At 40.7% G+C, this 26,142-nt stretch overlaps 1 protein-coding gene, 4 non-coding genes and 1 pseudogene across 7 annotated transcripts; 3 read left to right on the top strand and 3 right to left on the bottom strand.

The window, feature by feature from the left end:
• The first annotated feature begins 1,105 nt into the window (after window positions 1–1,105).
• trnan-guu (transfer RNA asparagine (anticodon GUU)) lies at window positions 1,106–1,179 on the top strand. Its single transcript has one exon. It is a non-coding gene; the product is annotated as a tRNA-Asn (tRNA).
• Window positions 1,180–1,315: 136 nt separating this feature from the next.
• Window positions 1,316–1,388, bottom strand: trnaf-gaa (transfer RNA phenylalanine (anticodon GAA)). Its single transcript has one exon. It is a non-coding gene; the product is annotated as a tRNA-Phe (tRNA).
• Window positions 1,389–2,700: 1,312 nt separating this feature from the next.
• On the bottom strand, window positions 2,701–2,901 carry LOC131703428 (small nucleolar RNA U3; annotated as a pseudogene).
• Window positions 2,902–3,040: 139 nt separating this feature from the next.
• On the top strand, window positions 3,041–3,113 carry trnav-uac (transfer RNA valine (anticodon UAC)). The gene has a single exon. It is a non-coding gene; the product is annotated as a tRNA-Val (tRNA).
• A 628-nt stretch (window positions 3,114–3,741) lies between these two features.
• On the top strand, window positions 3,742–3,813 carry trnaw-cca (transfer RNA tryptophan (anticodon CCA)). The gene has a single exon. It is a non-coding gene; the product is annotated as a tRNA-Trp (tRNA).
• Window positions 3,814–9,299: 5,486 nt separating this feature from the next.
• LOC131702965 (zinc finger protein 135-like) lies at window positions 9,300–25,687 on the bottom strand. Of its 3 annotated transcripts, none has more exons than XM_059005809.1 (4): window positions 25,593–25,687; window positions 24,624–24,887; window positions 22,067–22,564; window positions 9,300–11,816 (listed from the first exon to the last, which is right to left on the bottom strand). In XM_059005809.1, exons 3-4 carry the CDS (start codon window positions 22,326–22,328, stop codon window positions 10,621–10,623), a joined length of 1,458 nt encoding a protein of 485 aa, XP_058861792.1. In that variant the 5' UTR covers window positions 22,329–22,564; window positions 24,624–24,887; window positions 25,593–25,687; the 3' UTR covers window positions 9,300–10,620. The 3 variants fall into 3 exon arrangements, with proteins under 3 accessions (XP_058861792.1, XP_058861793.1, XP_058861794.1); XM_059005810.1 differs by lacking the exon at window positions 25,593–25,687 and adding an exon at window positions 25,436–25,527; XM_059005811.1 differs by lacking the exon at window positions 25,593–25,687 and adding an exon at window positions 25,464–25,524.
• Between the last annotated feature and the right edge of the window lie 455 nt (window positions 25,688–26,142).

Genomic DNA, 26,142 nt, shown 5'->3' with positions numbered 1-26,142 from the left:
TGTCCAACGTTGAGTCATCTTCCGCCCCCGCTCTCGCAGACTCTAGGGGTATTTTACTCTTTAATTTCTTAGAAGCCTTGGGCGGGTGTCTCCAGCATCCTGTAAACACAGAGCTGGATACTGCCGAAAAGGGTAGCTAACCCTTACCAGCCCCAATGGGGTCTCTTTCCTCCTGTCAGCTGTCTCTCCAGGCTGTCACAAGGTCTTTCCCTTGTTGCCAGCTGCACTATTCACAGCAGTCACTGGACGTATCCAGATCTTCATGATTTCCATTACACGAGAGTAGATGTTAAAACTTCATGCTGATTTGAACTCGGCTCTCGCCAAGATAAGCACCAACTAAGACGTAGCTTTACAGTAAACTAATGTGATCCATATGTGTCTCCATCCATTTACGTTTCCTTCCATATGATGATGTAGATATCCTTCTGTCTGGTGTTAATGGCTGAAGTGTAATGCTGGCTCCAGGGATCAGCTTATTTTGCCTCCCTGGCGCATCAGCACACACAACGGCTGCGATGCTGGCTCCGGGGATCAACCAAAGTGCGGCCTCCCCAGCGCATCAGCATGACAACCGTCTGGATTGAGCTAAGTAGGGTACATCTCTGGGGTTTTCAAGTGGGCACCTTCCATCCTCAGTGTTTCGTCGACTAGCCCACGACACCTCAAGAGGGCTCGACGGTGATTCTGGCGTCCCAGCATCACCCCCCTCCGTCCCCCACTCAACTCAGCCCAGCTTACTTACCTGTCCCCAGCCAGAATAATAGGTTTTAGCATTTTTGCATTTCCTGCTTTGTCAAACAAGCTCGAGCCACAGCACACAGCGCTGATGCATCTGAACAGAGGTGGATTTTATAGCGACTGAATCAACGAGCTGAGACTACTTTTTGAAGAAACTGAAAACATACCTCTTGTCGAAAACTGTGCTATTTAATTAATTTATTTATTTATTGAATTTGCAAATGGCAGACTACATACATGGGAATAAATATAAAAGGCTTGAAGTTTGCTTGCATTGGGTTGCATACATTTAATTGAGATTACAGACTTTTCTGCCGTGTTGCTTTCTTCTTAGATGTGGTCTCAGGTTCGGTGGAGCCGATTGGTCTCTGTGGCGCAATTGGTTAGCGCGTTCGGCTGTTAACCGAAAGGTTGGTGGTTCAAGCCCACCCAGGGACGATGTTTTTGCATTTCTTAATCACATTAGAAAATGGCACTCTGATACGTTGTTATTTCTTCCAATTACACAGAACAAAAAAAAACCCGCTCTATTTTTCAGTTCAAAATAATACAAAACAAAAATAGTCTTGCTATTTGCCGAAACCCGGGATCGAACCAGGGACCTTTAGATCTTCAGTCTAACGCTCTCCCAACTGAGCTATTTCGGCTTGACAAGACTTGTGTTTTTTGTCACCCCAGTAAACCTGTGTATTATGAGAAACGTCAACAGCTCGGCAACACAATAGAATCTGATGCCTTTACAAATGCGTTTCGAAACACTTAAGTTTTCTCCCAGATGCGGTTTTCAGCCGAAACGGGGGGATAAAACTGCCTATGATCAAAGTGGGCAGAAAAGTTGCATACTTTGCATACCGTATTGGGAGAAAAGAAAACGGATCATCAAATTGATCAATGCTAATGTTAAAACAATTTAAGAACACTTTACATAGGCCTTGACTAATATAAAAATATAGTAATGTGATTTGCATTACGCAGGACTAGATTGAGCTTAAATAAAGACATTACATCTGAAAATAAATTGTGCTTACCCCCACTTACAAGGAAAGTGTCCAACTTTGTATTCGTACTCATAACGTGTTAGAAAATGTAAACAGCAGTTGGAGAATGCCGAAGTCGATCATCCTAGCATGTTTAACGAGAGCATTTCTCATGTAAGCTACTTCCAGTCATAGATCGTTTATACTGTTCTCAAAGGTCCGCATCCCAGCCTGAGACCACGATCCAGTGGCCGACGGAGATGTTATTCAATTTAATATATTATTTTTAATATTAAAACAAGTTAAATGCATGTTTGGACAAAATATTTTTCATTGACTTCAACGAGTAGTCTGTTTACAACCAAATGCAATCTGTGTTAGGAACGCTATTTTAGTCTGAATTAAAATGGAAATTAAAATGGTATTGCGTTCTGACAAGAGTTTGGTATCAGCTGTTGATTTCCTTGAAACAATCTTTTATAGTAACATGAACACATTTATTCATTTTAAGAATAAATAAAATTGAACTGTCAGAGGAGGATTTGAACCGACACCTCCACTTGGAGACCAGAACACAGAATTCTTTGGAAAGACAGAGTCCTTAAGTCTAGCGCCTAAGACCACTCGACCATCCTGACAAACTGCGTTCATTACAGCAGAAACCCGCATTATTTATTTCAGCACAGCCTAGGGTTGTCATATCAAGGCCCGATCGGGTTTATTACGCACATACCAACTGTTGCTCCATGAATGATGTAATGACAAGTGTTAAAACAGAAACGGTTTGAAGCCAACCCACAAAAGTAAGACTATTTATTTCAATATCGTTATAACTATAAACGATGCACGCATTTTACAATAGCAATTGCTATATGACAACGACCAAAAAGTAATTTTGTTGCAATACTGTATACAGTGTGAACAGAATCAGATATTGCTCTGTTGCCTCGAAGAAACATCTACATTTTGTATTTAAAAAGGACATCCAACGTGGTGCTCGATCCCAAAAGAGAGCGGAATGTTCATCAATGATCAAGAACAGCTACAGTGAAGTAGCATTCAAGTCCCGCTTCGCGCTCAGAAGAAAACACTGTAACTCCTCGTTATGGTTAGCGAGACCAGACACTAGAAACGCATTTCACTAGAAACAAACTATAGAAATGATCCCTGAAAGTATAGTCTTAACAAATATGTGGGTAAAACAAATTCCCTACTCCCGGCATGATGGTGTCTGATTCGGTTTCCTTTCTAGAATATTACTTGTTCATAGTAATGTTAATAATTGCCAATGCGTTTCAAACACAAAACTCACTTTCTGACAAGGTTCCATAGTGTAGTGGTTATCACGTCTGCTTTACACGCAGAAGGTCCTGGGTTCGATCCCCAGTGGAACCACTTCAGTTTGTTTTTACAATATGACTCCCTGGTCAAGACAAGGTAGTTCTGGGTTTGGCCGATCATTAGATTGCGGATGTAAGGTCTCTGGTCCCATCGTAGAAGCAAGATAGTTTATTCACAAAAAATACATACACTTTTATTTATGTTTCTTTTGTTGGTAAATTAACCCAATACATTATTGCATTCTGTCACGTCATTAGATGAGCAAAGCCCCTTTGTGCCAGTGCGCATTCAGAGGAGACGCGCTGAGAAAATCCGTCATCTGTGTCACTCAGTACTGCCAGCTTTCCCTCGTTGGTGATATATTGGTCAGCATATCTGCTTTCCAAGTAATTGACCCGAGACGATTCCCAGCCAGTACAACTGTGTTTATGCCCACGTTTCAAATAATAAACATTATAAAAGCAAATCGCATTGTTTTATGTTTTCTTTACTTTTAAGCTGAGAATCAAACACACTTCCGACAACTTCATAGCCCTGCTGACTACGAACAAATATTGAGTCGGCTGTTTCCCATGACCCTGGTGATACCGAGTGTTTTAATAGTATCAGCGTCGGCATTACCATGTGTTTGGCATGCTTGCTGTGCACTCTAGCATTGCATAACAAGCATGCACTACGGCAGGAATTCGTGGCGCAACGGTAGCGCGTCTGACTCCAGATCAGAAGGTTGCGTGTTCAAATCACGTCGAGGTCAAAGCCTTCATTGTTTCTATTCCACACCATTTAATTTTGTAATGTGTTTGCAAATACTAGTTTGGACGAATTTAATGTACAGCAAGTAATAATTGATACCTTTAAGCTGAACAGGCATTTAAGAATTAACAACGAAGACATAAAAAGGGACACAACGCCAACAGAGTTCAAGCCCATCACCTTAACCACTTGGCCACGACTACTTGGTGCAACGTGCCAATATCTATAAACACAGACCACATATATCACAGACCAAGAACAAATACACACACACTGTTTTAAATAAAACTGACGAAACCATAATCCCTGGTTTAGGAGGCCAGTGCCTTATCCTTTAGGTGACTTCCAGATGGATAGCAGTCAGCGAGACAATACACGACCAGAGGAATAAATGTGTTCATTTTACTATAAAGATTGTTTCAGTGAAATCAACAGCTGATACCAAACTCTTGTCAGCACTCAATACCATTTTAATTTCTTTTTTAAATCGGACTAAAATAGCGTTCCTAACACAGATTGTATTTTTGTTGTAAACAGACTACTTGTTGAAGTCACTACTTGTTGAAGGAATTGTGGGAAATGTCGTTTTAAGACCTTGAAATATACCTTTGCTTCTATACCTGATCCAACATTTCCCACAATTATTTTCAACGTCCCGTCCCTGCCTATTGGCTGAGCGTCGCAGAGCATGCAGGGGCGGCGCATTTAAATTTCAAACTTATACAGACAGACACGGAGTATTTCGCTTATTTGTTTTTAAGATACTGACTGTCTGTTGAACAATACAAACTAACTTGAGACAGCCAAGCCGTTAAAGCATACCTTCAGTCTGCCATGTGATGCAATAACAAGTATTGGCATTTTTGCATTGTCTGCTTCGTCAAACAAGCTCTAGCCACAGCACACAGCGCTGCTGCATCGGGACACAGAGGTGGATTTTAAAGCGACTGAATCAACGAGCTGAGACTACTTTTTGAAGAAATTGAAAACATACCTCTCGTCAAAATATTTGCTATTTAGTTAATTTATTTATTTTTTGAATTTGCAATTGGCAGACTACATTGCCGACAATCTGAATTGCTCATATCAAGTTGCGTTGTAGCCTATGAGAATCGCTGGCATAGCTCAAGGGGTATTAGCTCAAATGGTAGAGCGCTCGCTTAGCATGCGAGAAGTAGCGGGATCGATGCCCGCATTCTCCAAATAGTTTTAATGTATCTGCGTATTTAGTCCCAACGCATTATGGAGATAAATACAAAGTGTGACAATTCTTTGTAACAGAGACGCCCGCCCTACATGTGTATTTTAAAGCACAGTCTCCTAATTTGTAATATTCCCCAGGCTGAAAAACTGCATTGCGCCCTCCATCGTATGCCGTATACCAGGACTAAATACAGTAAAATCGGGAGCAGATAAGTGCAAGTTAAAGTGCATTAAGGGCAGAGTGCTATATTGTCCAGAAGGGGAGAGCTGAGTTTTACAGGTCCTGTCTGAAGAGGTGTGTCTTGAGGAGGTGCCAGAAGGTGGTCAGAGACTGGGCAGTCCTGACATCTGTAGGAAGGTCGCTCCTCCACTGCGGGGCGAGGGTGGAATCTGCAGTATCAGTAGTGTATCCTACAGATGTCAGGACTGCCCAGTCCCTGACCACATTCCGGCGCCTCCTTAAGACTCACCTCTTCAAACAGCACCTGTAGAACTCCTCTGTTTGTATCCTGGGACACTATCACCCTTCATTTAAATGTGCTTTATTTTGCTCTTATCTGCATTTAATCCTGTACTTCAGAATACTGTAATCTGTCAAGTGTTTAACCTGTAGTATTTTGTATTTAATCATATCCTGATGTAACTATCACTATTTAATCATATCCTGATGTAACTATCACTATTATCTGCTGTATTATTGAATTATGGTTTGTCACACTTGAACAAAAGTTATTGTATTTCTTGCTCTTATTGTATTACTTGTATTGCAACACTTGAAATGTATTTGCTTACGATTGTAAGTTGCCCTGGATAAGGGCGTCTGCTAAGAAATAAATACTAATAATAATAATAATAATAATAATAATAATAATAATAATAATAATAATACTAATAATAGTTACTTTGAAAGACACTAAACCAGTTTAAAGCATTCGTTAGTTAAACCAAAACCAGTGTATAAAGTGTTTTTGTAAGACAAATAAAACACAAATGCACCGAGATTTGAACTCAGCTCGCTAGATTCAGAGTGCTAACCATTACACCATGAAACCACCCATACAGTTCCCCCATTGCAGGGACTCTCGTCAATGTTTCGTCAAAACACCAAACAGCACAAACTGCACTACACTCTGTGACCACAAGAGGGAGAGAGAGCGTAATAAAATGATGCTCTTTAATCCAGAGCAGTGGTTCTTAACCTGGGGTCCATTAATAATTAATAATTATTTATACTGTGTAACAAAGCTACATAATCACAACCGTGGCTAAGATGAATGGTTTGAGAGAAGGGAGAAGAGAGAGAAATAGCTGTGTTTGTACAAACTCAACACAAAGAAAACTATATTCTATTTTTTCGTTTTGCTTGCAAGATCAACTTTTTTCAGTTTTTTTTCTGAATGGCAAAGAAACTGCATCAGCTGAAAATGAGTTTAAACATAAGAGCACTGCTTGGCTACAAGTGGCTGCTGTGCCAAGGAAGACTCAGGGTAAGAATCATTTAGAAAAACACTTTCATCAATTTGTGGGGCTATTTTTAATATATAAGTGTAAAACAGGGGCAAACTAATGGAAAATAAATTAAACTTCAATAGAAAAGGCTTTCATTTAAATGGGTTTTCATTAGTTAATTCACTGATGTACTATATTTTTACAGACTCCCCACTAATTTAGTCTCATTCCAAATGAAAGAAAGCTGGTTTTTCCAATATTTCTCAAAACAACATGTCAATACAAGAGCCATGTGTTTCTCAGTGAGCTGGAATCGCCATGGCAATGGAGTGTGATCAGTCACTGTGTGCGCCCTTTCACAAACATCAAACAAAATCAATCAATAAAGAAATCAATACACGAGTGTGATGGAAATATAATGAGTTCTGGTTGTAAATCTCCCTCTTGACCTGTGAGGATACAAAGTAGCGAAAGGGAAAGGCTTTGTATGGGTTGGCCTGACAGTTCATTCCCTGGGTCGGGAAGTCAATCAGCCTGGAAAAAGACGAGACTCCAGTGCGGGAATGTATTGACCTGGAAGGTAAACGAGGTAGCAGCTGCAGGCAATAGAATCAGCTGCAATCGTTTACCAAGGAGTCATGCATAATCACATAAAAGGGGCTGGAGAATCTTTTCCTTCGTTTTTGGTTTTGAAATAGACCCAGAAGGACCCGTGCACTGTGTATTAAGAATATTGTGAGTTTTTGTTTTGTTTGTCTTGTCTATAATTGCTATTTGTGTGTTTATAGACAGCTAACACGTTCTGGAGCTGTTAGTAAGAGCCAGCACTGAACCCGGAACAGCACTGCACTATTTGTCACTCTTTAACCTGTATCACCCACCACGAGCACTACAGCACGCACCCAGGAATGGTGACCGTGGTTGTATATTGTGGGAGAGATGCTGTGTTTATTGTTTAGGGCTGCAATCCCTGTTACTGTACTCTGTGTTTTACGCATCGCTTATTATTTGGTCACCAGACCTGGATTATAACTAAAAATAAAACGTATATTTTTCCATACTGGATTACAAATCTCGTCCGTTTATTCCTGCACTGCATCACCTCTGCACCTGTTCATAATCAGCAACCACTTTGCCACAAGGAGTTTGATACCTTTTCCCCTGGCTTGTTAAATATCATTCTGATTGACATAATGAAAACACACTCCTAGCAGCTTGCTCAAGGTACATCTTGAAAAGGCCTGTGAAAGACAGTGAAGTAGATGTCCAATTTATAACAGTAAGAAGCATTCAAAATGTGACCAATGAAAAGAAAAATGACAGGTCCATTACTTCTACAGCAGCAGCAGCAGCACGTGGGAAGGTATACCACTAGGGGTAGGGCACTACATACCCTTTAATACACAATAGCATTGAAATGATGACAGAAACAGAAATATTACTGTCAGTTTAGACAAACAGATCAGTTATATTAGACATCAGTGATATACTGAGAGCTTTGACTGGGGGAAAAATAGAAGAAAACAGTCAAAGTGAACCCGACCCTATCAATTGCACTGGTGCTCACTCACGGCTCAGATCTCCTCTATCTGTGACAGCAGCAGCAGCAGCAGGATTTGTAGAAAGGAAGCTGCTTTGTATACCGGTGCCTGCCTCACTGCTCCAAACACTTTGAGACACACAGTATTGATGAGTCACTGCTCAGCCCTTTCAGAGTCACTGAAACACACAGTACAATGATGCCATTGCTTCTACTGCTGGGGACACGGGGGCTCTTTGCTCAAGGTGATAATTAAATAGTTATTTATAAATCTGAAAGCTTGACTGGAGTTCATTTTAAACAGAACTTTTCATTGAATTAGATCTGTCTAGCCGCTTCTGTACATTTTGTTTGTATTCTAACACAACACTATTTAATTTGACTCTTGCATTATTATTTTATAATCATTTTTTGTTGTATTTTTTCTCCAGAGTCCAGTGCAGACGTTGTTCTGACTCCGTCTCCAACAGCTCAGTCTGTTCTCCAGGACACACGGTCTCTATCCGCTGTACAGCCAGCAGCTTTGTTAGTACCAGCTCCATCCACTGGTACCTGCAGAAACCTGACTCCTGATTTATTCTACTTCTAACCGTCACTCTGGGACTCCAGCTCCATTCAGTGGCAGTGGATCAGGGACATAGTTTACACTGAGCATCAGTGGAGTGCAGCCTGAAGATGCAGGAGATTATTACTGTCAGCAGGGCAATAGCTACACATTCACACAGTGATACACGTCCGTACAAAAACCTCCCTCAGCTCTGCAGGGACTGCTCTGGCTCATAGACAGTAACCACAGGGGCTGAGGCTGAGAGCAGCTGCAGAGCTGCTACAGTCGGACTGCACAGAGCTGGGTTTGATTAGGCTGTGTCAGTGGTATAGCCTGGATTCAAACCAGCGCTCTCCGGGCTATAGGGCACATCCTGCACTCCGGCACAGTGCCTTTGCTGAATGCTCCACTCAGGAGCCCCTGAATTTTATAATTTTTAGAAGATTTTTTTTTTATTTTATTAAGTAAGCAATATTAATAAAATAATTTCAGTATGAATGTAAAATGTTGTTTAATGACAGTGATGACATTTGAATGTGTCCAACGTGAAAGATCATTTAAAGAAAGACCAGGTCAATGATCTAGTCTTAGAGCCCACCGTGGGGGACATTAGTGCTGCTATTACTTAACAATGTGAGGAAGTAAACAATAATCTATTTGCTTTACTTCATTCTTTTTCTTGTTTTCATCATTTAAAAACCTGCATACAGAAGAGATGTGTTCATACTCAGAAAAGTAGTCCAAAGAGTTTGATGATAAAAACAGCATTTTAATGACAAAGAGCAATTAATTTGACCTCCGAGAGACACACAGCAGATATTAATAGTGACCACAAGAGGGAGCCAGAGCACCACTGCTGTCCATAATGTAACAACACAGTAATAAGACTATTGAAATAGGCAGTAGCAGTTACCTCCCCAGTTAGCCCAGTTCTCCCATTGTTAACACAAGGCTCCTCACACCCAGTCATCTAAACATTCCAGTGTGGGTCTGTGTCTGGAGGAAGGAGCTGCTCACAGTGATGCATGCAGGGAAACACTGACTCTAAAATCTCAACCTGCAACTTCCACCCCTGACACTTCTAGTATATTTGTTGTCTTACATTTGATTTCTATAAGAATCCAGACTGACGCAGATAGTCAAAGTAAACAGCTTTTATTTCCCTAATCAAATACAGCTCATCGCTTAGCTTGTGCCCTGCTCGTTGTGTTATCTGGTTTTACACTTTGAATTTGCACAGGGTGGGGCTAGCAGCAACACACAGTCTAAAAGCGCATCTACATTTACTCTATTACAGCTGCCTTGTGCCATTCTATGCAAAATAATTAACAATAGCAGTTTGTTTCCTCCTTCAAAGGGTTTACCAGGAGAGCTGCTCTGTGATACAGCTGTAGCTCATAGCAATCGATGGAGCTGAATTCAGCATTCCTGGACTTCCAATAAGAGCATTTACACTGTGTCCTAAATTTGCATTGCGCATTTTACTTTGTAGTTTGGACATATCATTTTTTAATAGCTCTATTTATTAAAAAAAAAAAAAAAAAAACAACAACACAGTGTTGAACATGAGCACTCAGATTCTGATCCAATCCGAAATTATGTCTTTCGTATTACAATGTGAGTGTGTGTCTCAGTCACTTCAATCATACAAAGAGCATTTCAAGAGGAGCGATAAAGTGGAGCGAAGCGATCAAAAAAAAAGGCGCCAAGTTAGAAGCAAGAATTGTGTGAATCTTGGGCCCCAGCACCTTTCCAATTGTGCCTATTTGCTTGACAAGATTGGCCTAATTGCTTCTGCTAACTTGGATTTTTGCATTTGAGATCACCCCTTTAAACAGCTGTTTGTCGAACTTGTTTTTGTCATGGGATATATTTAATATAGGGAGGTAATCACTCCATAGTGGTTGGCTTTGTGCTAAGGGCGAGGTCGTTACACTAGTAAATTCCATTTAAGGATTTGTTCTGACTGTCTCCTCGGCTTGGGCAGCCACACTATTCAGCAGCACACTGCTGTGCTGAAATGCCAGGAAGCAAAATGGATAAAAGTTATTTTTATGCGGGAACATTATTTACATTTTCTTTTTTTTCTCTCCTGTGTGAATTTGCTGGTGTGTAACAAGGGATCTTGACTGACTGAAACTCTTCCCACAATCAGAGCAGCGGTACGGTTTCTCTCCTGTGTGAACGCGCCGGTGTGAAACAAGGTGTCCCGACCGTCTGAAAGTCTTTCCACAGTCAGAGCAGCGGTATGGTTTCTCTCCTGTGTGAATACGCTGGTGTGCAGCAAAGGATGCCAAGTGACCGAAACTCTTCCCACAGTGAGAGCAGTGATACGGTTTCTCTCCTGTGTGAATGCGCCGGTGTACAGCAAAGGATGCTGAGTGACGGAAACTTTTCCCACAGTTAGAGCAGTGATACGGTTTCTCTCCTGAGTGAATTCGCTGGTGTGAAACAAGGTTTGCTAACGAACTGAAACTCTTCCCACAGTCAGAGCAATGAAACGTTTTTTCTCCTGTGTGAATCCGCTGATGTTTTCCAAGTTGTCCTGACTGACTGAAACTTTTACCACAGTCGGAGCAGTGATATGGCTTTACTCCTGTGTGAGTTCTCTGGTGTTTTACAAGGTCTGTTGAATCCCTGAAACTCTTCCCACAGTCAGAGCAGTAATATGGTTTCTCTCCTGTGTGAATTCGCTGGTGTGTTACAAGTTGTCCTGATCGACTGAAACTCTTCCCACAGTCAGTGCAGTGATACGGTCTCTCTCCAGTGTGTATTCGCTGATGTATTAATAGGTGTTCTGACCGACTGAAACTCTTCCCACAGTCAGAACAGTGATATGGTTTCTCTCCTTTGTGAGTTCGCTTATGCAATTCAAAATTTCCAGACCGACTGAAACTCTTCCCACAGTGAGAACAGCGATAAGGTTTCTCTCCTGTGTGAATTCGTTGGTGTTTTGAAAGGTCTCCTGAGTTCCTGAAACTCTTTCCACAGTCAGAGCAGCAATGCGGTTTCTCTCCTGTGTGAATTCGCTGGTGTGCTGTACGGTGTCCTGATGACTTGAACCTCTTTCCACAGTCAGAGCAGCGATAGGGTTTCTCTCCTGTGTGAATTCGCTGGTGTATCACAAGGTCTCCTGAGTGCCTGAAACTCTTTCCACAGTCAGAGCAGTGATACGGTTTCTCTCCTCTGGTATTTTTTAATTTCTCTCCCCTCAGTATTTTTAAATTCCTTAACTGGGTCCTTGCTTTAACTGCTGGACTGGAACCTGGAAAAAACAAACAGGAGAGAAAAATCAGAGATGGTTTTAAGTAAGAAATGCAGCAAATGTTCCTTCCTCATTATGTCGTTTCATGACCTTTTCTGGGTTAGGTAGTGTAGGTAACTGTAGTCTAGTCCGCACCAGGGAGGCTGCAAAACTGATTTGATTTCATCCATCTGAACGCATGAAGGAACCTTCTAACCTCTCTTTAACTGAACTTTAGAGGAATACTAAGGATGAGTGAGTATAAGTTTAATTTATTCATCACAGGAATAGTAACCTACTATACTGTTTTTTCTGGTGTTGTTGATTATTGTTTATTATTTGTCAAAAAGGGTTGCAATGGGTACCTATCTGTTATTAATACTAGCCCGATCAGCTAGATTAGGATAGGGAGATTGTAGGAGGTAACAGAGCTGTACATTTCTACGAGGAATCTGTGCACTCTGATTCTGGGGCCCTGTGCCGATCTCGGAAGGTTTGATCAGGAGAGTCAGCCTAGAACTTTTAGTCTTTTTCGAAAAACAGATTTAAGGGGTGGTGTAAAGTAGACAGAGATTGGGTGTTTGAAATACTATACCAGAGTTGCCAGGTCTGCGGTTTTCCTTTAAAAAGACAGCCGCGGGAAATATTTAGGAGTCGCTGGTTGCTACTTTTTGGGCTACTTTCAAGAGGTCTCGTGGTTTTTTGGGCTAGTTTACTTTATACATATAAAAAAGAATAACTTTATTAAAAATGTATAAACTTTTGCAGCCTACCCGCCGCAGTGCACACAAACTATGTAAAACTTTGTTTCCCAATAAAATAACATATTGCGCATGACCACAACCACCACTGCGCATGACCATGCGAGTGAACAGGAGTGAGAGACGAATGATTGTGTTAATTGACAGTGAAAAGCAGCCATTTTAAGAAACAGGGTAGAAACATCGAAACCGCTAAAAAGCAGGAAAAATAAAGAAGTAATCTAAATACTGAAAAAATACTGCAAAGACTGAGAAAGAAAAAGGGTTACAAGCATGGATTAGCCGTGTACCTGGCGATGACTCAAAAGCAGCGTGTAGGTACTGTAAATGTGAAGTGCGAGCACATCACAGCGATCTGTTAGCTCACAGTAAGACAGAGAAACATATTAGAAATGCAGCTCCCTATTCAAATACAAGAAGCTTATTTGACACAGGATTTAAGAAACAAGTTGACAATTCCATTAAAATATGTGAGTTGAATCTGGCAGCCCATATTGCTTGCCTTTCCAGCATCCACACCGTAGATCATTTGGGATGCATAGTCAGGGAAGTTGTACAGAAGGATATTAGTCTTCATAGAACAAAATGCTCAGCACTTATAAAATGTGTCATCGGGCCCATTGTTCATCAGGAGATGCTTGAAGACATCGCCAAAGAGCCACACTCTCTAATTGTGGATGAAAGCACAGACATCAGTGCAAACAAGCAACTCTGTGTGGTGTTCAGGTACTTCAGCAGAAAACTTGAACGTATCGTGACATCATTTGCCGGGATTGTTAGCTTGCCAGCCGGTGATTCTCACAGCATTGCAACAGCCTTGTTCAAATTCTTAAAGGAAAACAAACGAAGTGGAAAGATGCATTGGTCTGGCAACAGACGGTTGCAATACAATGTGTGGGAAAAATAATTCGGTACTAACAAAGTTAAGGGAGGTGAATCCAAAAATTGTGTACATCAAGTGTGTTTGTCATTCACTGCAGCTCTGTGCATCAAAAGCAATGGACGTACTTCCTCGAAACATCGAGTACATGGTATCACAGACGTACTCGTGGTTTTCCCACAGCACTCAGCGTCAAAAGAAGTACCGCGATCTCTATGCCACCATTAATGTTGGAGAAGCCCCGCTGAAGATTTTGCAGCTTTCTGACACAAGATGGCTTGCAATTAGCCAGTGTGTTGATCGAGTGCTTTCTCAGTATGAAGAGCTAAAGTTGCACTTTCAGCTTACAAAGGACACTGAAAGGAATTACAATGCTGAACTGCTGTACCAGATGCATTCAGACCGCGTAAACAGAATGTATCTGGGTTTTTTTCAGCCCCTCGTCACTGAGGTCAACAGAATAAACAAGCTGTTTCAGCTTGACGGTGCCAATCCAGCGAAACCTCTTGCTGATTTAATGACATTTTACCGCAGTTTGATCCAACGAATCATGAAACCTCACGATTTTCCAACATGGTCATCTGTAATGGATTTTGACATAACGTCCGACAGAAACAGCTTGCCACTTTCAGCAGTGGACTTCGGGATCAAGTTCCAGTTAGAACTGTCAGAATCAAAGATCGAACCTCAGAAAGCAGAGGATATCAAACGCAGATGCAGAGATTACATGTTCGAGTTTCTGAAAGAGATCAAACAAAGATTGCCTCCTAATATCCAGCAACTTGAGTCACTTACCGTTCTCAGCCCAACTGTTGTACTCAGTTCCAAAAAGCCACAGCTCGCAAATTTATCATTTTTGCCACTTTACAATGGAGATCTTGGCAAACTCGAACAGCAATGGCGAGCTTTGAACAATGTACACTGGGAGCACACTGAAGACAGCCAAATTAAAGAGTTCTGGGTTGAAGTGGCTAAACACTCCGATGCAGCTGGTGATAAAGATTTCACTGAACTTGGTCTTTTTGCCTTATCTCTTTTAGCCCTACCATTTAGCAATGCATCAGTGGAACGTGCTTTTTCACAAATGGCCCTAATCAAAACCAAACTAAGGACCCGCATGCAAGAGAAATTGTTGGAAAACATTCTTAGGGTCAGAGCATATATGCAGCGTAATAAGTGTTGCTGCAACCAATTTCAGCCATCCAAAGCAATGCTGTCACTGTTTACAGGCGACATATATGAAGCAAATAACGCAGAAGATGGTGCAGACTCAGAGGAGCTTTTTTGAAACTAATATATATATATATATATATATATATATATATATATATATATATATATATATATATATATATATATATATATATATATATAAAAGTAAAAATGTTTTATTTGGTACATACTTTTTTCTTTGTACATTTAAAATTGACTTGAGATACACCTGCGTGATGATAACAGCTGGCCCTTACACAAGGAGTTTGAAGGTAAGAGGTTAAAAATGTTTTTTTATGTGTTATTTCAATGCATGGGGCATACTTTCAATTAACTTTTGTGTTTGCAAAAAAGAGCCAACAACTTGCCTTTTTTAATTTGTTAGGTGTATTTAATTGATGTGGATGTTTAATTGATTTAAATGATGTGATCACCTAATTAGATTGGTGGCATAACTTTAAAAGATTGAACTGTTTTCTTCTTTGGGAAACAGTAGCAGCATTGAAGGATAGGGCTACATGTTAATGGTAATAAGCTTGGTTTCAGTAAAAAAAACAAATGAGGCTAGTTTTGAAGTGACTTTGGGCTATAAACACTGTAGAAATCTGGCAACCCTGTACTATACAGAGTATAATGGTCCTGATCCCATTCTGGTTGCGAAGACCAGGGAGTCAAGTTGTTATTGCTAATTTCCTGAGAGGGACTGTACATACAGTTAAGCTTGCCTATGCTGGGGGGTTCCCGAGTGGCGCATCCAGTAAAGGCGCTCCACGTGAGTGCAGGATGCGCTCTATAGTCTGCAAGTCGCGAGTTTGAATCTAGGCTATTCCTTTGCCGATCGAGGACGGGAGCTTCCAAGGGGCGGCGCACAATTGGCCGAGCGTCGCCCGGGGGGAGGGAGGGCTTAGGTCGGTCAGGGTGTCTCGGTTCACCGCGCACCAGTGACCCCTGTATTCTGGCCGGGCGCCTGAGGGCTTGCCTGTAAGCTGACCGAGAGCTGCGTTGTCCTCCGACGCTGTAGCTCTTGGGTGGCTGCATGGTGAGTCTGCAGTGTGAAAAAAAGCGGTCGGCTTGACGGCACACGCTTCGGAGGACAGCGTGTGTTCATCTTCAACCTCCCGAGTCAGCGCAGGGGTGGTAGCGGTGAGCCAAGCGTAATAAAATAATTGGCCATTCCAAATTGGGAGAAAATAATAAATTACTGGCAACGACTAAGTTTATAAAAAAAAAAAAAAAAAGCTTGCCTATGTTGAGAGTAATTGAACATGCAAATGGGAAAGGCTAGCCTAGGTTGCAAGAGAACCCAGAGAGTCATTTGTTAGATTGGGTTGCAGGAGAAACCAGAGAGCAGTTGAATGCACAATAAGCTTGTCAAGGTTACAGGAGTTTTCTGGGAGTAATTGTGTGTACGATAACCTTGTTTGTTGATTGTAAATGAGAGAGTAATTGGAAATAAACTCATTGATTATATGTTGATTCACAAATCTGCTGTATAAAAATAGAATAAATGAATAAGAGTGATTGATTATTAACTCCAATATATCGGAGGACAAACCCGCCGATTAGCAATAAAGATCATTTTAAATCTGTGTATTAGAAATAAATGAATAAGAGTGATTGAATATTAAGTCTAGTATATTGGCAGGGGGGGGGGTAAGCCTGCCGATTCGGAATAAAGTCATATTCCCCAATAGATGTCATATTAACCCTGTAGACCCCAGATTAAATACAGAACCCTCCTGTAGATTCCTGAGAATTTTGACCAACAGTGGCGATTCCACCTAAGTTTGATTCAAATAAACATAACTAAAAAAAACAAGTAAAATGTATAATTACAGGTTTTATTAATTCTAAACAGGACAAATTATTCTTTGAAACAACACCAGCCTTGACAGTTTGTGCAAAGCAGACAGCAGAGTGAAGAGATGGGTAAGACGAAAGGGCTTCCAGGTCGCGTCCGCCACTGAAAAGAAAGGAGACGAGAAGGAAGGAGGGGCTTCTGTTCCATTAGCCAGTAAAATAAGAAGAGGCGGAAAAGGCGGCGGGGCAGAAGAAGGCAGCTGCCATCCTGTTGGTCAGGAAAGAAGGAGCTCTCAGCCTAGCAGTCTAAAGGGGAGGAGCTACCGCCAGCCAAGTTACCAGAGAAGGAGGCGGAGCTCTCAGCCCAGCATTCTCAGGGGGAGGAGCTACCGCCAGCCCAGGAAGGGGGAATGGCAGTCATGTCAACCAGAGGGGGCGGAGCTATGGTTCCCACGGGGAGAGAAAGTGAGCCTGTCGGAGCGTCTGGAGCCGACAGCACCCGTGCCTGAGTGGCCGTTTGCCCCAGCAGCAGCAGAGGAGTGGCTGTTGTCACCACTAGCAGCAGTGTGGCCACTGCCACCACCACCACCGCCAGAGCGGGTGTTGCTGACCCTATGCCCTGCACTGCAGCCAGATGGGTTAGTGCTGCTACATGGGGACATGGGGCTTAAGGGAAAATGTGGTGGTTAAACGTGCGCCTTCTAACAGAAACCCAGGGGGCAACAATAGGATAAAATTAGAGACAGCGGTTAGCAGACGGCAGGGCATCCAGGTTAGAAAAGGCAGCCATGTCCGTCTGGTATTTGACAGGTGTCAGGGTCAGGGTTGGCTGGACTCTAACTTTCCCACCCTCCCGCCCAGAGGTTAAACGTTATTAGGAGGGAAGGAAGGTAGCCTTTTCTGTTGGAACGGCTTTTGTGAAAGTGGGAGGAATATGATCAGGCAGTTGTCAAATGATTGGGCTTTTAAAAGAGAACTGAGTGCCAGTCAGTGCCAAAGTCATAGTCTTCAATGTCAAGTGTCAAAATGCTTGAGTGATGTTATGGGAAACATATAAAAGTTCAAAATGTATGTGAATTGTTTTTGAAAAAAAAAAAAAAAAAAGTACCAGAAAACTCTGACTATTCAAAAAGGTCGCTGTAAGAGATAGCCGTCTCTTTTAAAGAAGAACATAACATTAAGTTTCATATTGCACACACTATAGCTTCTAGAGGGAGAGTGAATTAGAGGACTGGGAATGTTAATCAAATCTCTTAACTGTTTCATCGATTTTTACCTACATAATTGGGTACAATTTGGTTTCGACAAACAAATAAATACAATAAATTGAACTGTGTTTGGGATCTCAAGCTGTGTTGTACGGACTGTGTGAGAATGGAGAGAAAGATGTCCAGCTGCATTCTGGGACTACAGGCTCTCACCACACAGACACACACACACACTCATTTCAATGCCCACTTTTTAAATAATATACTTTGAATACTTAGAAGTGATTAGGAAGAAAATAACATGAATTTGGTGATTGATTTTGCATAGAATTAATTAACACATAAAGCATTTTGTTGTAAGAATCATTTAAATTGTTTATTTCTTACTTTTGATAAACACTGAAAGACCTTGGCTGTTAATTCAATCTGGTAGTTATGGACATGTTCATTAAATTACATTGAAGTTTTACCCAATTAGCCAAATTTGATAAATTACTGTGGATGGTCTTTAGGAGCAGATCCATTACGATGTTTATCTACCAGTTCCATTGAGAAAGATCCATGAGAATAAATGCAATTCATATTACAAAAATTAAAAGTAATCTGAACATTTTAAAAGTAAGACACATTGACATTGTAATAAGAAAACAAGTTTTACTTTAGCCATTAACTAATTAATGGCTTGTAGACTGAGATTATGGAAAAGCTAATGATTAAAAACTTTTTACAAAAGTGGCCTTGGGCAGCAAATTGGACGGGACCACGTGAAATTATAGACACATGTGGCGAGGGGAATATGATGGTTTGTAAAAACAAGGAAACAGCCGACATATAAATGGTTTCATGTGGATTAGTGCAAATTGTTTAAAGGCTGATATTGTCTAGAATACATTCTAAATTAAAGTCTTAGACCTATATTTCAATGGGGAGGTTGGGGCAAAAGTCATGCAATATATATTTAAGGTTTTCAAATATTAACAAAGAATAAATCCTTCACTTGATTTTTCATTTCAGAAGCTGCTGTTCTGTGTGCATTGGTGAGCCTGCTAGCAGTCACTGAAATGCACCCTTTAGTCCAGATCCCTGTGTTCCCTCAATGAGAGATAAACAAGCCGATTACTGCTTTGCTATGAACTAAGATCTGGTGGAAGCAGTGATTAACAAACAAGGAGAACTCCACAGTGATGTTAACAGAGGGGAAGCGAGAACCCGCAATTGATACAGGCAGTACCTCCAGAACAAAATACTGATGAACAAAAACACATAAAACCTACTGCTTTGCCAAAGATTGGAGATGTCAAATCCCTAAAGAAAGAGGAACATGGAGGCTGGGTAATGACTTCATTCAAAGATTGGAGATGTCAAATCCCTAAAGAAAGACGAACATGGAGGCTGGGTAATGACTTCATTCAAAGATTGGAGATGTCAAATCCCTAAAGAAAGACGAACATGGAGGCTGGGTAATGACTTCATTCAATATCCATTGTTGTTGAAAAATTCCTAATGGGGGGGGGGGGATCGGACATTCCCTTTAAGGAGTTGCGAATTCATCCCTTCAATGCAAAACACACTGGAACTTACTGGTTGCAATATACCACACAATAAACTTGGACCACTCTCAATGTGTTTCAGCTTTCATTTCTGAAACAAAAACCCATTATTATTGCCACGACCATGACCAAAACCACTGATACCACATAGTCCACAGACTACTCCAGGATCCGCAAACAGACTTGTGTTTACTCGTTTCAAAAAGACTACTTTTGAAAATGTTCAAATAATCAATGTTGACTGTGCTTATTAATGTTGATAGTTGGAATAATATGCTAGAAATGTATTGTTTAAACGACATTAGGTCTAACTCGAAAGTTATCCAGGGTGCCGTTTCCCAAAAGTAACTCGACCATCGTAACAGCAACGTGTCAAATCTGATGTGTTTCCCAAACACCGTCGTTAGTCAAGTAGCTCATGAATAGCATTGTGGGTTCACGAGCGGTCTGGGGTAATTGCGAGGAGACTTTGTGAGCACACAAGGGCTGCGGAGCACCACTTGAAGTGTGTGTGTTGAGGGCATCAAACATATACATTCTGGTTTAAGTTTAATAATTCTTGCTTTGAACAGCATATCGCGTTGCTTTGTGTTGAATTTATTGCATTTATAACAAATAAAAAGGGTAATTTTATTAAGAATAAAAAAAGACCAGTATTTAATTGTATCGTTTTGAAGCCAGGTTACCTTCAATTGCAATGTGTAAAATAAAGACGCATTATATGAGGGCAGAAGTACAAAGTTTAGTAATACAAAGTGTACATAAGATCATGATTTAAATGGAAATTGAAATGATATCTGGAAGATGCTGTTATCACAATACATAATGGTTACTCCCCATGACCCTGTAAAGGAGTAAGCGGTTATGGAAATGGTTACTTGGATATACTGAACGGAGACATCACCACCAGGGGCCATAAGAAAAAACAAACTATTATTATTATTGCGCTGTAAGGCTAACCTACCTGCATTCTATATCTGGGATGGATTGAACTTATTATTACCAGTATTAGACCTATTATTATTATTTCATTACTTATCTTTATTAATAGACAACATTGATCTATATTTATAAACAAAAGTGCTAGTAGTTTATATCTTTAATTTACTTATTTGTATATAGAGCTTGTTTTTACTGTACCGTCAGTTCAGGGGAGTCCAGATAAGAAGAGAAAGATTGAGTTTGGCACGGTTGTTTTGTATCCCTTTTCACTGTAATAAACCCTCCATGCTTGATTCAAGTGGCCTGTTCGCATTTATATAACCCATGCCTGGCTGTCTAATCTTTTTAAACCCTTACAATATTACAGTATATTAACAATACACATTTTTATTTCTGCTTGTTCATTTTCCAAAGTTTCCTCGTCTATATAATCGCCAGGTCTCAAATAAATTGGCAGTCTCCAATAGGCGCTGGTCTGCTTGTGAGTTTTGTAAATAAATGCCTGTCCGTTTAATAGAAGTTTCACGGTATGTGTTAATGTCCATTTAACTGCTGTTAAATACTTTTGTACATGTCCGGCTACATAGATAAGCACTGTCTCTCAGAGCCGGCCTTAGGGCAAGGCAAGCAAGGTGACCGCCTAGGAGGGCCCCACCCCCAAATTGTGTATATGACGTCTTGAAATGAATCCCGATTCAGACTCTTCACAATAATCACCTCCAAAATATATTGATTTCTGCTTACCAATTTACTGTATGCACAGACTGACAAAGTGGATGTATTTCCTCATGTGTGTACTTGTTCTGCCATAACGGCCCTTTTATTGAAGGATGGGTCCTGATCATGACATGCTTTTATTAATTGGTAAAAAAAACTACTTAAAAAAAAAAAAAAAAAAAAAATCAAGCAAAAAAGTAAACCTACAAAAAGGACCCTTCAGTACGGCATTCACACAGCGATATTACAGGCTCAGCTGCAATTTGGCAGCATACCTCCATTTACATAGAAGGCAGATCATGCAGTGTTAAAACATGCTGCCGGTGTGTCACACTTCAAAAGAATATACTGTATGCTGCACACATTAAATAGGGATTCGTTTTTTAAAAAACAAAAACATTCTGTTCTTCAAATCTGCAAGAGCACAAAACATAAAGTCTACCGGTAACTCACATTTCAGTATGTTGCTTAGACAAGTTAAACTGATAGTTTGTTTCAAACTTTTTGTGCCAAGTAATCATACACATAAAACAGTAGGCTACAGTATTTTAATTAAAGAATAAACCATTTTAGCCAGAACTCTAACTTATTCTAATAAATTAAACTTTATTTTATAATATAAAGCAGAAATGCTGTTAACATATGGTATTTTAAACAGTATTTGTGTTTTTATCATTTATATTCTGAGGTGAAATTAAATATTTAAGCTATTTATTACCCAACCTGTGACATAAAATATACAATATACTAGCCTACGCTGGTCAGACAGTTGGTTTCGAACTTCAGCCCCGTGTCATCAGCTGCAGATGTGGGCAGGACCAGATTTCAGAACACGAAAAAATAAGGGGAGTTTTAGGACTGTACCAGTAACATCTATTACACACATTATAGGGTGTTACATACTGTCCTATACAAAATGTGGTGTCTGTTCACACTGAGAAAAATCTGCTTCACACCGGCACTGTGCCTCCACTGAACCACCTTGAGAGTGTCGCTGCATTTCCCAGCATTTCCCATTGACACTGAAAGTGATTCCGCATCAGTGCCGCCACAGACACAGTGATTTGCTTCAGTGTAGACAAGTATGTGAAATGAACCTGGATGCTAATGTGGAGCCCTGCTATCTGTTCTCAGCCTCTCAGTCACACTGTGGCCATCACTCAGTGTAGAATGACAATGTCACATCTAGTCAGTCACTCACCTGCTGGACTGCACTCTGAATGTGAGCTCTCGTCGTCCTGTCCACCTCCTTGCGTGCTGTTGGGAGAGCCTTCCTCTCCAGAGCCTTGCTTTCTCACATAGATTCTCTCCAGCACCACGCTACACTCCCGCAGATGTACCGGACCCAGCTTAGTGGGGGCTGCTTTCAAGTCTTCGGATTCTTCCTTCCCTGGTTTCAAGAGTACCTCCTCTTTCAGGGGCTCCATTTTAATACGCACCATTTCCAGCACCTCTTCTTTCATAGGAACTGGTTCTTCTGTCTGGGAGATCTCCAGTTCGTTGCGCTCAGCTTTAATTCCACCACTGGCTTGATGCTGTCACAGGGCGTCTCACCGAGCTCCTGTTTAATGGGGAGGGCAGCCAGTCCAGTGAACTCCAGTCTAATGGGGACCAGTTCAAGTTTAGGGAGCTCCTCTTTAATCGGGACAGATTCCATCTTCACATTGTCCAAGGCATCAAACGTGGTTCTGCTTGGTAACTGTCAGAAAAAAAAGAAAAAAAAGATGAAAGGCTGGTTTCATATCACAGACCCTGATTAGCACTAATGCTGAGGCATGTCTACACTGAAGCAAATCACTGTGTCTGTGGCGGCACTGATGCTGAGTCACTTTCAGTGTCAATGGGAAATGCTGGTAAAATGCAGGTAAAATGCAGAGACTCTTTATTCTGTCACTGACCCGTCTCTCGAGGTGGTTCGGTGGCGGCACAGTACCGGTTCTGAAGCAGATGTTTCTCAGTGTAAACTGCAATGCCACAACAGACACTGCATTTTACACAGAACAGTATGTAACACCCTATTATATTTGTAATGGACGTTAATGGTACACTCCTTAAAAAAAACATTTTTTTGTGTTTTGAAATAGGGTTCAACCCGCTACGGTCCCCTGCCTCCCGAGCCCGCTCCTTCTCCACCCTTGCTCCGCAGTGGTGGAACGACCTTCCTACAGATGTCAGGACTGCCCAGTCCCTGACCACATTCCGGTGCCTCCTTAACACTCACCTCTTCAAACAGCACCTGTAGAACTCCTCTGTTTGTATCCTGGGACACTATCACCCTTCATTTAAATGTGCTTTATTTTGCTCTTATCTGCCCCCTATTTTACTGCATTTAATCCTGTATTTCAGAATATTGTAATCTGCCAAGTGTTTAACCTGTAGTAGTTTGTACTTAATCATATCCTGATGTATCTATCACTATTATCTTCTGTATTATTGAATTGTGGTTTGTCACACTTGAACAAAAATTATTGTATTTCTTGCTCTTATTGTATGACTTGTATTGTAACACTTGAATGTATTTGTATTTACTTGCGATTGTAAGTCGCCCTAGGGCGTCTGCTAAGAAATAAATAATAATAATAATAATAATAATAATAATAATAATAATCTGCAGCAGGGAGCCGAAGTTCAAAACAAACAAACTGCAGTGTACAAAAATGAGGGTCGATAGAATAAAAGAAGTAATTTTTAAATTACTAAATGATGCTTTAATCATGTCAAACTTTGTGTAGATCAACTTATTTAAAAATGGATTGATTTGATCGATTGCTCAAAGTAGGTGTTAATCCCCAGGGATCCTAGAAATCTGTTTATAACAGAATACGGTGGAAAAATGCGCAATTTGCATTTTGGCAGAGAATTTGTATTTTTTACATTTTGTGAAGAATGCAAAGAACATCTATGAACCCCACCAACTGAATGAGTTGTAAATGTTTTAATGTAAGCACCAGTGACACTTCTGCAATGTGCACATCATCACCCTGTTGTGTTTGATCAACCGCTACACCTACACTCTACAAGAAGCCTGGGAAAGTACTGGACGTACTGCATTCATCCCGTGGGGATAAAATAAAATAAGGGTTTTGGAGGTTGCCTGTGCTTTGAAGTTTTGGTTAGGATTGTTAGGATTATGGTGAATTATAAAAAAAAAAATCATGTGATGAATGAATAGCAACTGCCCACCAGCATCGAGTATGTGGGGGCCGTGAGACCTCAGCCACCCTCGGGCAAAGTCAGCATTTTAAAAGGGGGCTCAACCCCCCTGTGTTTTGAGACATGTCAGGGCATCCCTGCTGATCACAAATGAAAAGAAAAATGGTTTCACATTACTAGCATGAAATACATTGAAAGCACTTAGATCAAAATACCTATACAGTTTGTATACACAGCAATGCAGTCGAATACGTTTGCCTAGAGATTTATTGGTAGAGAACTTCTGACAGATATATCTTATAGTCAGTCTGACATACATAACCAACCCATACATAATTCTTTAAAAAAAATCTTATAACTGCTGTGACTACATTTTCACCATTCTGGTGTTGTGGTCACGTTCATGGGTTCTTTGTTAAAGATCACTTAACTCTGTTATTTTACCGTCAAAACTACAGATATATATCTATAGACAGATCTAGAGCTACAATCAGCGGAGTTCAAGTGAGATTTGGGTCCATCATCTTGGGTGATGATAAGAACACGAGAGAGTACACATAGTTCTATATATGTCTCTGGAGGGGTTCCAGTTTAGTAATACACACCATTTCCAGCACCTCTTCATTCACAGGAAGGGGTTCTTCTGTCTGGGAGATCTCCAATTCATTGCGCTCAGCTTTAATCCCAGACACCTCCGACTTGATGCTGTCAGATGGCATCTCACAGAGCTTCTGTTTAATGGGGAGGGAAGACAGTCCAGAGAACTCCAGTCTAATGGGGACCAGTTCAAGTTTAGGGAGCTCCTCTTTAATCGGGACTGATTCCATCTTTAAACTGTCCACAGTATCAAATGGGGTTCTGCTCGGTAGCTGCCAAAAATAAAAAAAGAAAGATTATAAGTCCTGTCAAAGAGGTTTAAGTGGGGGCTCCTGACAGGCACACCCAGTCAAAGCGCTCGCCCGAGTGCAGTGGATTTGTATTTCACTTTCAGACTCCAGAAACTTAAAAATACCAGAATTATTCTGATCTGACTCTTAAGGTGGATTTCACTTTTAAATCGCCACAAAACATGAAGATGTTTAATTTAAATTACTGATTGCGCATGCGTCTATTAAAAAAACTCCTGCAAATTCGGCGAGTTTTCGGTTTAACCCTGAAGCAGAAATCGTGTTAACCATTGACACACACACACACACACACACACACACACACACACACAGACATATATATATATATATATATATATATATATATATATATAACATGGATTACATTGTCAACGTGTAGTTTATACTAACGTTTCAGAAAATGCGGAAAAATTTGACTACATGTTGTATTCACACACAAACAGGAAACAGGCTGCTCTCGTACAAGCAGTGTTATAAATTATGGGGTTTCCACAAACGATTAGACTCACACTGTGTATTACTTCTAAATGAACACACTTTATTGAAAATCACACATCCGGTACAACGAACTCCGCTCTTCCCAGAATCCCGCTCTCCAACATCTTCCTACCAGACCCCACCAGACCAATATAAATCCAGGATTTTATGAAATGGTTAACAACTCACCCGCTACTAATCTTCAAAACTCAAACCCGCCGCAAATCTTGCGCTTTAAAATGATGCGTCCGGTTCAGTTGAGTTTTTGGAAACCAAGCTTGTTCTGGGGGGCAAAACGAATGCTTTGCTTCTGATTGGTTACTTGCGAGTCTAAAATGATTAATGGAACATTTGATTGGCCAGATTATGTTACAAAAAGCTGGCGGGGAAAGACTGGGAAAAATTTAGGTGTGTCTGACTTTGCGGTTAGAACTACCCACTGAAATGCATAGAATTATATAAAATATTGTATAGAAGAACAGAGGCTGTATCAAACTACCGATATATTTTTTTTTTTTTTAATTTTGCAAGATTCGTACATATACAATATTTTAATACCAGTGTTTCCAAAGATGGTTTATTCAAGTTTTTCATGGCAATGCAGTGTTGGTGATACAGAATGAGACTTGAGTTTAAAATATGTCTGCCTTGAGCAAGTGCAGGTCTGTGTCCATCCTGACCGAATCATCTGTCGAGTATAAACAAATAACCACTAAACCTACTGCTGCCCCTCGTCAGC

This window comes from Acipenser ruthenus, chromosome 32 (genome assembly GCF_902713425.1).
Source record: "Acipenser ruthenus chromosome 32, fAciRut3.2 maternal haplotype, whole genome shotgun sequence".
Classification (NCBI taxonomy): Eukaryota; Metazoa; Chordata; class Actinopteri; order Acipenseriformes; family Acipenseridae; genus Acipenser; species Acipenser ruthenus.
This window is presented reverse-complemented; position numbering and strand designations above follow the sequence as displayed.

What these genes read in the sequence shown, in the direction of transcription:
- LOC131702965 (XM_059005809.1), bottom strand. Translation starts at nt 22,328, where the DNA reads ATGAAAGAAGAGGTGCTGGAAATGGTGCGTATTAAAATGGAGCCCCTG. An exon ending in TTCAGAGTGCAGTCCAGCAG is followed by an intron (nt 11,817 to 22,066) that starts GTGAGTGACTGA and finishes TGTTTTTTCCAG; the next exon opens with GTTCCAGTCCAGCAGTTAAA.